Here is a 14,746-nt window from a genome sequence, read left to right as displayed (position 1 = left end):
GTTGTTTGAACAGAGGGTGGTACCAGGTACCAGATGGTGGTGCATGTGGGGTTCTTTCCAGGATCCAGAGGGGTAGAGATCTCGGTATGTAAGAGTGGCCCATTCCACATCGACCTAACCTGGGCAACCCGAGATAGATGTCAGGCAGCAGAAACCTTGAATGGGCTACCCCTGACGGTGTTACTGCGGTACCTTTTCCCGGGATTGTAGACTGACGACCTAGCAAAGATGCAAGACTTATGGGTGACAGCGCCGGATGCTCTCACTGGTTTGGGTGGGGACCTTAATTTAGTGGCACAAGAGGAGCGAGATAGGATTACTCAGATGGGACACCCACCTAGACTAGATCCTCGTTTGATGACTTTCTTGGGCTCGCTGGGATTGTCAGACCTGTGGAGGGTACAACACCTCTGGAGGGTCAGTTTTCCCATGCAGCCAACAATATGAGGCTGCCTGGATGATCTAGTGGTTCTGCAGCACCACCTTTGCTGTTGGACAGACACCCAGCATTTATCTAGGGGGATCTCACACCATTAGATGATTACAGTATGTGAGGGATGGGAAAGGGGTCGGAAGCTGGGTAGACCCTTGACCCATGGGAGTTCACAGATTGGGATACTAGGCAGTTTTTGGCCGCAGAGGCCATGGCCAATTTTGTGACAAACAGGGGGGTGGTGGTTTTATGGGAGGCATTTATGGAGGTGATCTTGGGTCAGTTATTTTTCGCATGTGGTAGGGAAGAAGCAAGACAGGAACAAGGAGTGTAAGTAACCTCGAGGTAAAAACTGTTTAAAAAAGGGGCCACCCTGGTCATTTGATCTTACCCCCGACTTGTCAATCACCATCGAGCAGCTCAGGTAGTACTATAGACGGCTGCAGCAGAGGGAGCAGGGAAGGGTGTATGAATTCAGTGATAAAGCAGGGAAACTCCTATCATGTCTAGCTAACTCTGGAGGGTATAGCAAATGTTCTGAAGGCCCATCTTTGGGACGTATACAGGCCATGTCACAGGGAGGCAGAAGAGGGATTGCTTGAGGTTGTACGGGACCTTCCAACACCTGTTCTGGGTAAAGAGGAAAGGATAGCTCTGGAAGCGGAGATCACATTCTTTGAGATTGCAGAGGCTCTGGCCCACATGAAGGGGAGGAGGGCTTCGGGGCCCAATGACCTACCTACCGAGTTCTTTAAATGTCTTTGGATGCAGGTGATGCTTCACTTGGGGGGGGGGTTGTTTTGGGGTACCAGAAAGAAAGGGGCGTTGGCGGAGGATCTACAGCAGGCTCTAATTATACCCATATACAAAGAGGGGAAGCCACAAGAGCATTATGCTTCCTAACGTCCTATCTCTTTGCTCAATGTGGTGGTAAAGATGTTATACCTATAAAAAGAGAGGGGGACAAGGAGCGAATTATGGCCCAGAGTCCATGCTTCTCAATAAATACTAAAATAAACAAGAGGACACTGTTCCTAGGAAGGGGTATGCAGTGTTGCCCGTATACTTTAACCAAAAAGAAAAAAGGAGAGAATAAAAAAAAAGAAAAAAGACCTAGTTATAGAAAAGGACCCCCCTAGTGAGGAGGAAGAACTTGTCTTCCCTCCTGTTGCCCTCACACACCCCGGAGGGTGTCATGCTTCGTCTTCGGGCATTTTGCTCCTCGTCTGGCCCGGCGCTGCAATGCCCTACGGGTCCCCCAAAGGGTCACTTTAGCTGAGATCTTTTTTCGGAAATGCCGGATGGTGCCTGCGAGTGTGTGGGATGTGGGTCCAATGCGGAGGGTGATAAGTGTGTGCAGTGAATAAAAAGGGGTTACTAAACCAGAAAATAAAACGGGAGTCATGCCGATATAAATGGGTAAAACATTACCCCAACAGGCATAATATGCCTGTAGTAGACCGAAGGAGGTGAATATGTTGGCACAGGTACTGGTGGCACGTATGCCGAATGTGGAGGAGTGGTTGGTATCTGCGGACCATTCAGTCTTCATGCCACACTGGGCGACCCAGCATAAACTCAGACACCTATTTGGGTTCTTAGTGTGCAGGGGTCGGATCCAGTAATGGAGTGGGCCTCCTGTCGCTGGTTGAAAAGGCTATTGACTCTGTGGAATGTTCGTATTTGCAGGCGGACTTGGGGAGGATGGGCTTTGGCCGCTCCTTTATGGGGTGGGTCCGGCTGCTCTATGACCACTTGGTGGACCGGGTGCAGGTGAATAGTGTGCTGGCAGTGGAGTTTGAAATTGGGCATGTCAAAAGACAAGGGTGCCCGCTACCTCCATTGTTATTCACATTGGCACTTCAGCCACTTGCAAATTGGTTGCGTAGTAATGCTTAGATGTGGGCTTTGCCCTAGGTCATGGAATGGGAGGACGCAATATCCTTCTATAATTGGCAGAACCGGGCTGCTCTTACCCTTACGAATTGGAGCTCTTGAAAGTCTTCAGGGTCTACTCATGAATTGGAGCGAATGAGTTGCCTTCCCCCTGTCCGACTGGGTTCACTCCCTGGAATAACTCCCGGTGCGCTGGGAACCTCGGGGTTTCAGATACCTGTGAGTGTATAATACTACAGACAAGGGCTTGTTTCTCCGGGAAAATCTGGGAAAGATTTTGGAGGCTTAGAGTAAGGGCACGGGCCATTGGCACTCCTTGCTGTTGTCGCTGATGGGGAGGGCTGTGCTCTACAAAATGATATACCAGCTAAAATTCTAGTATGCCCTCTAGAACATGCCCTATGTTGTGCTGGATGGATTCCTCAAACAGGTAGACAAGGGCACTAGAGGCCTGTTGTGGGAGGGGAGGGCCCTCCAGATTGCCCTGGCTATGTTAACTAGGAAGGCTTTGAATGTGGGTATTGCCCTACCCAACCTGGAATTGTACTACTGAGCATCTCACTTGATGGCGGTGAACAACTGGGACATTTCAGACCAGTGGGACCACACCCTGCTTGTGGATATATGAGCGCCAGGACAGAGAGGACACCTGGGGTATTTGTACGGTAGGGAATAATGCGATCATTGCCAGCGCCAACAACCCTAAAAGTTGACATATGGCAGAGGGCAACAAACCTCTTAGGCTGGGAGGGGAGGCTCACTTTGGCTACGCCTCTGTGGGAGTCTGAGACACTGAGGTAGCTCAGAGCGATTGGCGGTCATGGGCGTTGGGATGTGCTGGGGATTTTGGTGGTGGGAGACAACTGAAGGGAAGAAGGGCTGATACTATTCCTGGAGTCGCGGGCTGAGTATGGCCTGCCATGGACACAATATCTCAGATATGTGCAGATGAGGCACATTATGGGGAAACATGAGGCTTCCCCTGCTGACCTACCGGAGGAGTACCTTCTGGAATTATGGGTGTTGGCTTTCCTCCTACAGGTGCATGCAATCTCCCAGATCCATACCGCACTGCTGGCCTGTAGCTTGCCCCTGTGTGCTGCCCTTAGAGACAGGTGGGACAGGCCCAAGGAGGCTGGAAGTTAATGCGTGGGGAGAAGCGTGTGGAAACCCAAGGGAAGTGGCGCTATAGGCGAACTTCCGCCTGGTGCAAATGATATTGCTGCATAGAGCATACTACATATGTGTATGCTCTTTATATGATATATCAATAAGGTGATATGCTGCGTAAAGAGTCCAGGGGTTCACTTATGAGTGGACAGGGGCTTGCTATGCAATTCCAAAGTGCTTGATTAGGAGGTAGTGTGGTCGGGCAGCCTTAGGCTTAACACAGAGGAGTGCAAGACATTTGCAAAATACACACAATGATGAATAAATGACAAAATGACTCAAGAAGGAGTTATGATATTATTTGGCACCAGAGAAAAATCGTTCAGGTAAGTACATTTTTAAATATAAAATATTTTTACTTTAAAAAATGGATACAGTGCAATTTCTGAATTCTGCAATGTTATCCTATAGAAAGAAGACCACTGGGCATATTATCAAGGACCGGTGTTAAAATTATCGGCGTTTTATTGGCAGGAAACTGCTGATAAAACGCCGATAATGGGCTTGATAATACGCCCTTGTTAATTCCCATAGAAGCCCATGTTCTGATGTTAACATGGGCTTCTATGGGAATTAACAAGGGCGTATTATCAAGCCCATTATCACTGTTTTATCGCAGTTTCCTGCCAATAAAACGGCGATAATTTTAACACCGGTCCTTGATAATATGCCCCCAAGTTCTGCAAACAGGTACAGTACATCAACTTACAAGACCAATCTCCAGCATTTAGGGTGAGTGGTGGGCAAGGTCCGAGGCAGCACCAATAGTTCACCACCAGCAGCACGAGGGTCGGCCGGGTGCAGGGTGGAAATCAGTGTCAGGAGCCCAATGCGCTTTGATAGGGATTGCTCCCTGTAAAAAGAGAATGCAGGCTCTAGCAAGAAGGGCTGAACCAGCATGTGGGTTCAGGCCTTACGATGCTCGGAGATAGGGAGGGATACCTTTGGTCCTCTTCTTCAAGGTCCAGGGGCTACGGGAGGAGGGGTGGCCTTAGACATCAGGTTTTTCCTTTTTGAAGAAGCTGCGGTAGAGGGAGCCTGCATGCAGAGGCTGCAGGAGACTTCAGGGAGTCCATGGAGTCGATGGACTTGTGCTCTGGAGGGCTGGGGAACCTTGTTGGCACCATTGGCCCACTTCAACTCGGGCAGAAGGCAAGGGGTGCAGTGGCTGCTTCAGGTGTCGGGTTTTGGCACGTCAGGAGGCCTCAGAGTCTTCTCCTTTGGAGTTCTTTAGAGCAGGTCAGCTGTTCACGGGAAGTCTTGAGTTTTTTGTGAGGGCAGGCAGTCCTCCTAAGTTTCGAGAGTAACAACTGTAAGACCAGTCCACTTTAGCGTTGTTTACGATGAGGGATGTAGACAGGCCTTTTAGGGTTGGTACCAGGTCAGCTGCTTCCTCTCTCTTCTTTGCTTTTGCAACTCTTTGATGTCCTCTCTCTTCTTAGGTCATCAGTTTCTGATTCTCTGGCGCCAGGGACTCCCCTAAATACTGAGTTTAGGGGTGTTACATAGTGTAGGGTAGTAGCCGATGGGCTACGTACACTTGGGTTCACTACGCCCCCTATATGACCACTTCCTGTGGGAAGTGGGCATAACCCTGTCCCAGTATTCCTAAGTATGCCATCACAAAGATGGCTACTTCTAAAGAAAACGTGCGTCCACCTCAGAGTAGCCCAACTTAGGGAAGTACTAGTCAGGAGGGTGCATGCCTATCTGACTAGCTAATTATCCAGATTCACATTCCAAAGGGGGAAGCTTACCGGCTCAAGGAGGCTAATCAGCAAGTTAGCCTGGAGGGGGTGTTACACTCTCTTTCTGGACAGGCTTTTGTTCTAGGTGTCCTGAGAGCCAAGGCTCTCACCCTAGGATGTCAGAACAGTGTCTCAAGTTGCAGGCTGGCAGAAACCAGTCAGCAAGCACACCAGGCTGGTAGGTTTCAGGCAGGGCTGGCTTTAGGGCAATGCGACTGTGCGCTGACCTGGGGACAAAGTGCTGACCTCAAGGAGCTGGGGGTGCAAGGGGGCAAAGGTGCTGACCTCGGGGGGTCAGGGGGTGCTGTGTTGAGCAATAACTTATAATGTAAAAACACCTAAAGCAGAGTTTCTTGCAAGTCCTGTTATCAGGCAGCATTAAAAATGCCCAGATAACTCCTGAGATGAATGTTCCTGCTAGAGAAAGAGATCTGAGTTTTGTCTAGGAACAGTTTTGACAGGACATATAGTAGCTCAAAGGGTTAATATGCCTGCAGCAAAGACTATTCAATCAATCAATCAATCAATAACACTTGTATAGCGCGCTACTCACCCGGCAGGGTCTCAAGGCGCTTATTCAGATTACAGATCAGCATGTTATGTGTATAGCTGAGTGGATTACTGCTTTTGTCACTGAGATCCTTTTGTTACCGCAGTTCATAAGATACAACCCTTTTATAAAACAGTGACTGTTATGAATTGTCATCTAAGAGCCGCATGCAAACTGCATAAAATAGGTTAGGATGCTCTGTTTTTTCTCCCTGTCTTTCATTATCTATTCCAAATGTTGCTGAAAAGTGTTTGTTGGGTAGCTATACATTCTTATCAGTAAAGTGAGAGTTTACCGGTGCTTTAACCCGTTTACCGCGGCGGCAATTTCGCACCGTTGCGGGCGTTCGACGGAGCGGGCGGGGCTGCATCGGCCAACGGTCGTGCACAGCACCCCACAAGTAGTGGTCACGTCGGCCAAATTAAATCTATGTGAGAGAGGGGCTATGGAGAGATAAGGGGCACTTTTGCCTGGTGATCATGAGGGAATCCAAAGAGGTGGTCATGTCAGCGCCAAAAATTATTTGTGCACCCAGCGCCAACAGCGCTGAAGCCAGGCCTGTTTTCAGGGGGCATCTCTAAGGTGCTCTCTGGGCGCACGTATTGATACATCCAACACTGGCATCAGTGTGGGTTTACCAATATGAGATGTTTGATACCAAACATCCCTATTTTCAGTGAACCCATCACGAGCTGGGGAACTCATTTTCACCAGTGCCAGTACATGTTTTAAAATGGCTTCCCTGTCCACTAGCACTGACAGGAATCGGCCTGCCTACCATCGCGTTCAGCCTGAACTTTGGATTTGTACCGGTGTCTGGCGACTTCAAGTAACCTTTTGACCGCTAGTGACTTCTAAGTACTATTTTTACATTTATTCTTTAGAAATTCATATCTCGACTTCTATTGATTGGATGTTTGTCATTTTGGTCTTGTTTTAATCAGATACATATTCTCTATTTTGTTGAACATTTGTGGAGTCTTTCTGAGGTGTTTTCATTGAGTTATTGTAATTTAAGTGTTGCACAAATACTTTCTACATTGCCTCCTAAGTTATGCCTGACTGCACTGTGGCAAGCTATCAGAGGGTGAGCACAGGTTAATTTAGGTTGTGTATATGACTTCACCTGTCTAGGTTGGTGGTCCCTACTTGGTCAGGGTGCAAACCTCTGCTAAATAGAGACCCCATTTCTAAGAACCACATTATCATGTTTTGGGGTTACCCTCTTCTGGTTGTTGACAGTCACAAAATTACTTTTCAGGTTGCTTGCATCCCCACTAAGCATTGTTCATGAATTCCCAGCTCTACCTTGTGAACAAACCTGAACTAGTATGTAAAGCTAAGAGGATCAGAAACAGTGACATGCTTCCTCTCTAGCACAATTCGTTATGAAGTTTTGTTTAGGATTCATAAACTAGACATCACTTCCAAATGTCTTGCCCTCAAGGTACGAGTTTTCGGTATTCAAAAAAATCACTGTAAACACCTTTTTTGTTCCCTTGTTTATCTTAGGAACATATTACTTGTTTGTGAGCTAGTGTACCAATGAAGGTGTCTTGATTTCATTTCCCGGGATTATTTGTTGTTTCTATTATATTATTGTTTAGCACATTGTTTTATTCCATCTGTGTGCAGTGCTCAGTACCAATGGGTTGGTGTTATCTTTTTGCAACATTTTAAAAATAAATAAAACCATGTTATGAACACAGTCTAGTGATAAATAAAATAAGCTCGCACAGTATTTTTCAACTATGTGATGGTGTCAACCAAACAGTGAAAAGATCGAAGAAGGGGCAGGCCTTTAGGGTAATTGAGAAAGGCACACTTAGCCATTAAGAATCATGATGATGAATCTCTGAAGGAATTGGCTGTCAAGAAAGATCAAAGCACAGGAGAGAATTCAATGGGAGGTTTCAATGGTATTACGCTGTGACTAAAGACTGAAGGAGATGAGAAAGTTACTTAACTGTAATCGTGTTGATCCATCATATGAATCCTTGCTGAATTCATCAACAATGAATAGCTCCGCCTTCACAGGGAGTTGGAAATATTACGCTTTTATCAAAATCAAAAAAGATCCCATAACGCAGAATGAGATTTCCCTACAGTGGACTGGTACCTCTGAGGTGCTCTACGGCTGGGGAAAAATGAGTCTCGTCAGGTAAAACAGACATACGAGAGACTCTGCCCAGTCCTTTCAGGCTCTCAGAGGCATCAGACTGTTGGGAAATTCCCTCATGCCTTGATAGCACAGCTTACCTCTACAGAGTATCAAAGACATGGTAGCATGTGCATCCCGTCTGTCTTTCATGCCCATCAATGGATTTGCACCTCTGTTCACAAATCAGAAATGAAGACCCTATGGCCTATCTGGAAACAAACATTGTTACCTGTACGAGCAGCAGGTGAAGGGCACGACACGTGGGCACAGGAAATACACATACTGGCAGCGATGCATTCTGCTGCAGAAAGCAGATGATCTCTCCCGGAGAGAGGATAGTTCTCGCCTCATACCTCAGAAACTTGAAACAGAACAAGAAGCACATAAGTCTCTTACTATTTTAACAGGTACATAGCCCTTGCTTCAACACATCATACATGGAATGCTACAACCCTGCCACCTACATAGCTGGACAATTTGTGTTCTCTAGACTAGTGGGCTCTAACAGAATGCAACTTTAAAACTTGAATTTATGATAATTGCAGTAAAAGCGTAGAACAGTTCTAACAGCTCATCACACTATGTTTCAGAATATTTGAGACAATACAATCAACATTGCTTCTCAGATGTGTTCAGTTTTGTATATGAGAAATAAATATTTGTGCTTGTAATCTTATTCTCTATCTGAAGACTTCTCATTTAGTTTCTGAGTAATGAATTAAAGGAAAAGTTACATACTTGTAATCCTTGTTCTTACCAAAATCAAAAAAGGTAGAATACCTTCATACAAGAGAGATCCTGGAATAATTGTTTTTGCAAATTTCTAGTTTTCCTAATCGAATAACATATCTAGAAATATGCTTCATACGTACCTGATTGAGCTCTATGCCACCCTGCCACATCACAGTGCCGATAACCTACCATAGAGGTTCAAATGGTTGTGGAGCAAATTATGTGTGTTCGTCAACGAGTCGGGCATGCATGACTCCTTCAGGTGCCTCCAGAGTAACCTACAAAGGGTGTATGGGTGATCCACCATGACCTGTCCCTCGCCAACAAATGCTAGGAGGTGTGGCCTGGTCTCTGTTTATAGCCAGCAAACTGGAAAATTGGCAACCCTTTCGTTGCCCAGTGGTTCCACGCTAATTGGGTGTGGTGAGAGAGGTGGGCACCCACCACTGCAACAGAGGTACTCCTCAGTGATCACGATTACAAATCCACGGTGAACCAGAATCTCAGTGTTGCCAAACGGCCCAATGCAGGCAAAGCGAATTCACATACCACACATTCCATGTGCATGAGGCAATCTGTGGACACCAGCCCAAAAAGGTACTTCTATCATACCTGGTAAGACCCCCGTGACACAAAGCCATCCACTAATGGCTATATTAGAGTGGGCCACGCCTCACAACTGAATGAGAGGTAGGCGGTCATCTCTGAATGAGGATTCATTTATGGAAAAAGTTTAGGAGCGTTCCTGTGGATCATTGAATATTATATCATTTTATGACCCACTTGAATACAAATCTGCTGAATCAGCCAACTATTGTAAGATACACGTGCTCACACTACCCAATGTCTGACCTCTTCAGCCCCTCCAAAAGGCATATGTTTACACTTAGAAAGCCTATGTAGCTAAGTTAAATGTGCCTAATACTTTCGCTATCCACACAACTGAGTCATCAAATCTGCCCACACAGGCTTTATAAACTAACCTGCTTCCTGTTTGTGATATGGGAAACTGAAGGCTCATAGGTAGAGGCTTACTGAAATTCATACTCTCATTACTGTACATATTATTTTGCGGGGTCATACCCAAACTGATTGGATCAGTGAAAAGAGTACTTCCTTGCCCTTCTCTGTTTGGACAATACCTGTATAAGGACACCTGTGAGTTCTTTAATTACAGGAACCCTGGACATGTCTAAAACAAAGCAACCGTGCCAGTTTCTCTTTATGAATGCAGGTCACATGGAAATGTCAAATGTCAAAGGTTCTTACATAGCGCCTTATCACCGCAAGGTCTCAAGGCGCTTACTTTGGGAACCCGTCCTGGCTTTTCCCTGTGAGATAACCCCTACTGGGCATCCCCAAGGTGAAAGCCAGGCATCCCGCCGCGGGGGGCCATAGTGGAGACTAAGCAAGCTATTGCCCAGAGTTGCAGAGTGTGAACCCATGATTCGAGTAGGCACCGAAGCGAGAATTATCGAGTCCGTGGACATTTGGGCTCAAGACCCTGCCGCGTCGGGAATTGAACCCTGGTCCCGGGTCTGACCTCTGCTTCAGGGTCTGCCTCCTCTAACCAGTGAGCCACACTTCTCCATAATCACTCTAAAAATAATACACTGGGATAATTAATGATAGAACTCAACAAATTAAATGTATCTATTGGTTTAGTAAGACAGTATAGTGGAAACAACCACTGGAGTTATGTCACTGACATCAAAATTGGCTTTCCTGCATTTGAGAATGGAAACATCTGGCTGGAGAATATTGGTGAAGGAAGACCAGCTTGAAAACTTAAATCAGGGCCCTGTTTGGGAAACAACATTAAGGAACGTGCAGATAAAATTTGCCCAGATACCTTAAGTTGTTTTGGCATCATTGAAGATGTAGGAGAATAGGAATATGCTATCCTTCTTAAGAACCTTTATTGCTGAGATCACAGGCCTATATTTTAATATTCCATTTGAATTCTAGAGGGCACACAGAATATGACTACGATGCAGCCAAAGGAATAGCATCCCACACCAATTGCTGCTACTTTCTTAGGTACCAACAGGCAATACATGTAATTTCAATGGCAAACAAGCATTGAAAATGCAATAGGTCTCGCAATAGAAGAGTTTGACATTTTTCGTTTTGCAAATGGATGAGTGGCGTTGCGTGGATGAGTGGCGTTGCGTGGATGAGTGGCGTTGCGTGGATGAGTGGCGTTGCGTGGATGAGTGGCGTTGCGTGGATGAGTGGCGTGTGTGAGTGGCGTTGCGTGTGTGAGTGGCGTTGCGTGTGTGAGTGGCGTTGCGTGTGTGAGTGGCGTTGCGTGTGTGAGTGGCGTTGCGTGGATGAGTGGGGTTGGAATGCAATAGGTCTCGCATTAGAAAAGTTGTAGTTATTGGTCTTGTAAATGACATATTTTATTTATTTTTTCGTTGTTAAAATTGCTAAATTGATGGCTTTGTCATTTACAATCCCAATAGTTATAACTTTCGCGAATGTGACACCGATAGCATTTGGAATGCAACATGTTTTGTATTTACGTGACTTATATGGCAGCTCTCGTCGTTATGCTACATCTCTAGAGAGCAGGAGAGTGCAGCAGGGGAGAGAAGCACAGCAATGCAATATGTCTCGTATTAGGAAAGTTTGAGCTATTGGTATTGTAAAGGACACATTTTTTATGTATGTGCTTGTTTTTAAAATAGCGAAATAATAGCTTTGTTATTTACAATGCCAATAGTTTTATCTTTCGCAAATGTGACACCTATTGTAACACAATATGTGTTGTGAGGGTGAGGGGTTGAGGGTGAGGGGTTGAGGGTGAGGCGTTGAGGGTGAGTGAGGGTGAGGGTGAGTGAGGGTGAGGGGGTGAGGGGTTGAGGGTGAGTGAGGGTGAGGGGGTGAGGAGTTGAGGGTGAGTGAGGGTGAGGGTGAGGGGTTGAGGGTGAGTGAGGGTGAGGTGTTGAGGGTGAGTGAGGGTGAGGGTGAGTGAGGGTGAGGTGTTGAGGGTGAGTGAGGGTGAGGGTGAGTGAGGGTGAGTGGTTGAGGGTGAGTGAGGGTGAGGGTGAGGGTGAATGAGGGTGAGGCTGAGGGGTTGAGGGTGAGTGAGGGTGAGTGAGAGTGAGGGTGAGTGAGGGGTTGAGGGTGAAGGGTTGAGGGTGAGTGAGGGTGAGGGTGAGGGGTTGAGGGTGAGGGTGGGGGGTTGAGGGTGGGTGAGGTGTTGAGGGTGAGTGAGGGTGAGGGTGAGGTGTTGAGGGTGAGTGAGGGTGAGGGTGAGGGTGAGTGAGGGTGAGGGGTTGAGGGTGAGTGAGGGTGAGGGTGAATGAGGGTGAGGCTGAGGGGTTGAGGGTGAATGAGGGTGAGTGAGAGTGAGGGGTTGAGGGTGAAGGGTTGAGGGTGAGTGAGGGTGAGGGGTTGAGGGTGAGTGAGGGTGAGGGGTTGAGGGTGAGTGAGGGTGAGTGTGGGTGAGGGTGAGTGAGGGTGAGTGAGGGTGGGTGAGGGTGAGTGAGGGGTTGAGGGTGAGTGAGGGTGAGGGTGAGTGAGTGTGAGGTGTTGAGGGTGAGTGAGGGTGAGGGTGAGGGTGAGTGAGGGTGAGGCTGAGGTGTTGAGGGTGAGTGAGAGTGAGGGTGAGTGAGGGGTTGAGGGTGACGGGTTGAGGGTGTGAGGGTGAGGGTTTGAGGGTGAGTGAGGGTGAGGGTGAGGGTTGAGGGTGAGTGAGGGTGAGGCGTTGAGGGTGAGGGAGGGTGATGGTGAGTGTGGGTGAGGGTGAGTGAGGGTGAGGGTGAGTGAGGGTGAGTGAGGGTGAGGGTGAGTGAGGGTAGGTGAGGGGTTGAGGGTGAGTGAGGGTGAGGGTGAGTGAGGGTGAGGCTGAGGGGTTGAGGGTGAGTGAGGGTGAGTGAGAGTGAGGGTGAGTGAGGGGTTGAGGGTGAAGGGTTGAGGGTGAGTGAGGGTGAGGGTGAGGGGTTGAGGGTGAGTGAGGGTGAGGGTTAGGCGTTGAGGGTGAGTGAGGGTGAGTGTGGGTGAGTGAGGGTGAGGGTGAGTGAGGGTGAGTGAGGGTGAGGGTGAGTGAGGGTGAGAGGTTGAGGGTGAGGGGTTGAGGGTGAGTGAGGGTGAGGGTGAGGCTGAATGAGGGTGAGGCTGAAGGGTTGAGGGTGAGTGAGGGTGAGTGAGAGTGAGGGTGAGTGGGGGGTTGAGGGTGAAGGGTTGAGGGTGAGTGAGGGTGAGGGGTTGAGGGTGAGTGAGGGTGAGGGTGAGGTGTTGAGGGTGAGTGAGGGTGGGTGAGGGTGAGTGAGGGTGAGTGAGGGTGAGGGTGAGTGAGGGTGAGGGGTTGAGGGTGAGTGAGAGTGAGGGTGAGTGAGTGTGAGGGGTTGAGGGTGAGTGAGGGTGAGGGTGAGTGAGGGTGAGGCTGAGGTGTTGAGGGTGAGTGAGGGTGAGTGAGAGTGAGGGTGAGTGAGGGGTTGAGGGTGAAGGGTTGAGGGTGTGAGGGTGAGGGTGAGGGGTTGAGGGTGAGGGTGAGGGGTTGAGGGTGAGGGTGAGGGGTTGAGGGTGAGTGAGGGTGAGGCGTTGAGGGTGAGTGTGGGTGAGGGTGAGTGAGGGTGAGTGAGGGTGAGGGGTTGAGGGTGAGGGGTTGAGCGTGAGTGAGGGTGAGGGTGAGGTGTTGAGGGTGAGTGAGGGTGAGGGGTTGAGGGTGAGGGTGAGGGGTTGAGGGTGGGTGAGGGTAGGTGAGGGGTTGAGGGTGAGTGAGGGTGAGGCTGAGGGGTTGAGGGTGAGTGAGGGTGAGTGAGAGTGAGGGTGAGTGAGGGGTTGAGGGTGAAGGGTTGAGGGTGAGTGAGGGTGAGGGTGAGGGGTTGAGGGTGAGTGAGGGTGAGGGTTAGGCGTTGAGGGGGAGTGAGGGTGAGTGTGGGTGAGTGAGGGTGAGGGTGAGTGAGGGTGAGTGAGGGTGAGGGTGAGTGAGGGTGAGGGGTTGAGGGTGAGTGAGGGTGAGGGGTTGAGGGTGAGTGAGGGTGAGGGTGAGGCTGAATGAGGGTGAGGCTGAAGGGTTGAGGGTGAGTGAGGGTGAGTGAGAGTGAGGGTGAGTGAGGGGTTGAGGGTGAAGGGTTGAGGGTGAGTGAGGGTGAGGGGTTGAGGGTGAGTGAGGGTGAGGGTGAGGTGTTGAGGGTGAGTGAGGGTGGGTGAGGGTGAGTGAGGGTGAGGGTGAGTGAGGGTGAGTGAGGGTGAGGGTGAGTGAGGGTGAGGGGTTGAGGGTGAGTGAGAGTGAGGGTGAGTGAGTGTGAGGGGTTGAGGGTGAGTGAGGGTGAGGGTGAGTGAGGGTGAGGCTGAGGTGTTGAGGGTGAGTGAGGGTGAGTGAGAGTGAGGGTGAGTGAGGGGTTGAGGGTGAAGGGTTGAGGGTGTGAGGGTGAGGGTGAGGGGTTGAGGGTGAGGGTGAGGGTTTGAGGGTGAGGGTGAGGGGTTGAGGGTGAGTGAGGGTGAGGCGTTGAGGGTGAGTGAGGGTGAGTGTGGGTGAGGGTGAGTGAGGGTGAGTGAGGGTGAGGGGTTGAGGGTGAGGGGTTGAGCGTGAGTGAGGGTGAGGTGTTGAGGGTGAGTGAGGGTGAGGGGTTGAGGGTGAGGGTGAGTGAGGGTGAGGGGTTGAGGGTGAGTGAGGGTGAGGGTAGGTGAGGGGTTGAGGGTGAGTGAGGGTGAGGGTGAGTGAGGGTGAGGCTGAGGGGTTGAGGGTGAGTGAGGGTGAGTGAGAGTGAGGGTGAGTGAGGGGTTGAGGGTGAAGGGTTGAGGGTGAGTGAGGGTGAGGGTGAGGGGTTGAGGGTGAGTGAGGGTGAGGGTGAGGGGTTGAGGGTGAGTGAGGGTGAGGCGTTGAGGGTGAGTGAGGGTGAGGGTGAGTGTGGGTGAGGGTGAGTGAGGGTGAGGGGTTGAGGGTGAGTGAGGGTGAGGGTGAGTGAGGGTGAGGCTGAGGTGTTGAGGGTGAGTGAGGGTGAGTGAGAGTGAGGGTGAGTGAGGGGTTGAGGGTGAAGGGTTGAGGGTGTGAGGGTGAGGGTGAGGGGTTGAGGGTGAGGGTGAGGGGTTGAGGGTGAGGG

At 49.4% G+C, this 14,746-nt stretch overlaps 1 protein-coding gene across 2 annotated transcripts in view; it reads right to left on the bottom strand.

Moving 5' to 3' along the window:
- The window catches only part of MEI1 (meiotic double-stranded break formation protein 1), a 3,250,839-nt gene that overhangs the window by 80,162 nt on the left and 3,155,931 nt on the right, over nucleotides 1-14,746 (bottom strand). For both annotated transcript variants that reach the window (XM_078683295.1, XM_078683306.1), the window contains one exon: nucleotides 8,188-8,319. In XM_078683295.1, the coding sequence (XP_078539421.1) occupies nucleotides 8,188-8,319 (132 nt within the window). The remainder of the gene's footprint in view (nucleotides 1-8,187; nucleotides 8,320-14,746) is intronic.

The sequence above is a fragment of the Lissotriton helveticus genome, chromosome 1_1, assembly GCF_964261635.1.
Source record: "Lissotriton helveticus chromosome 1_1, aLisHel1.1, whole genome shotgun sequence".
In the NCBI taxonomy this organism is placed as follows: Eukaryota; Metazoa; Chordata; class Amphibia; order Caudata; family Salamandridae; genus Lissotriton; species Lissotriton helveticus.
This window is presented reverse-complemented; position numbering and strand designations above follow the sequence as displayed.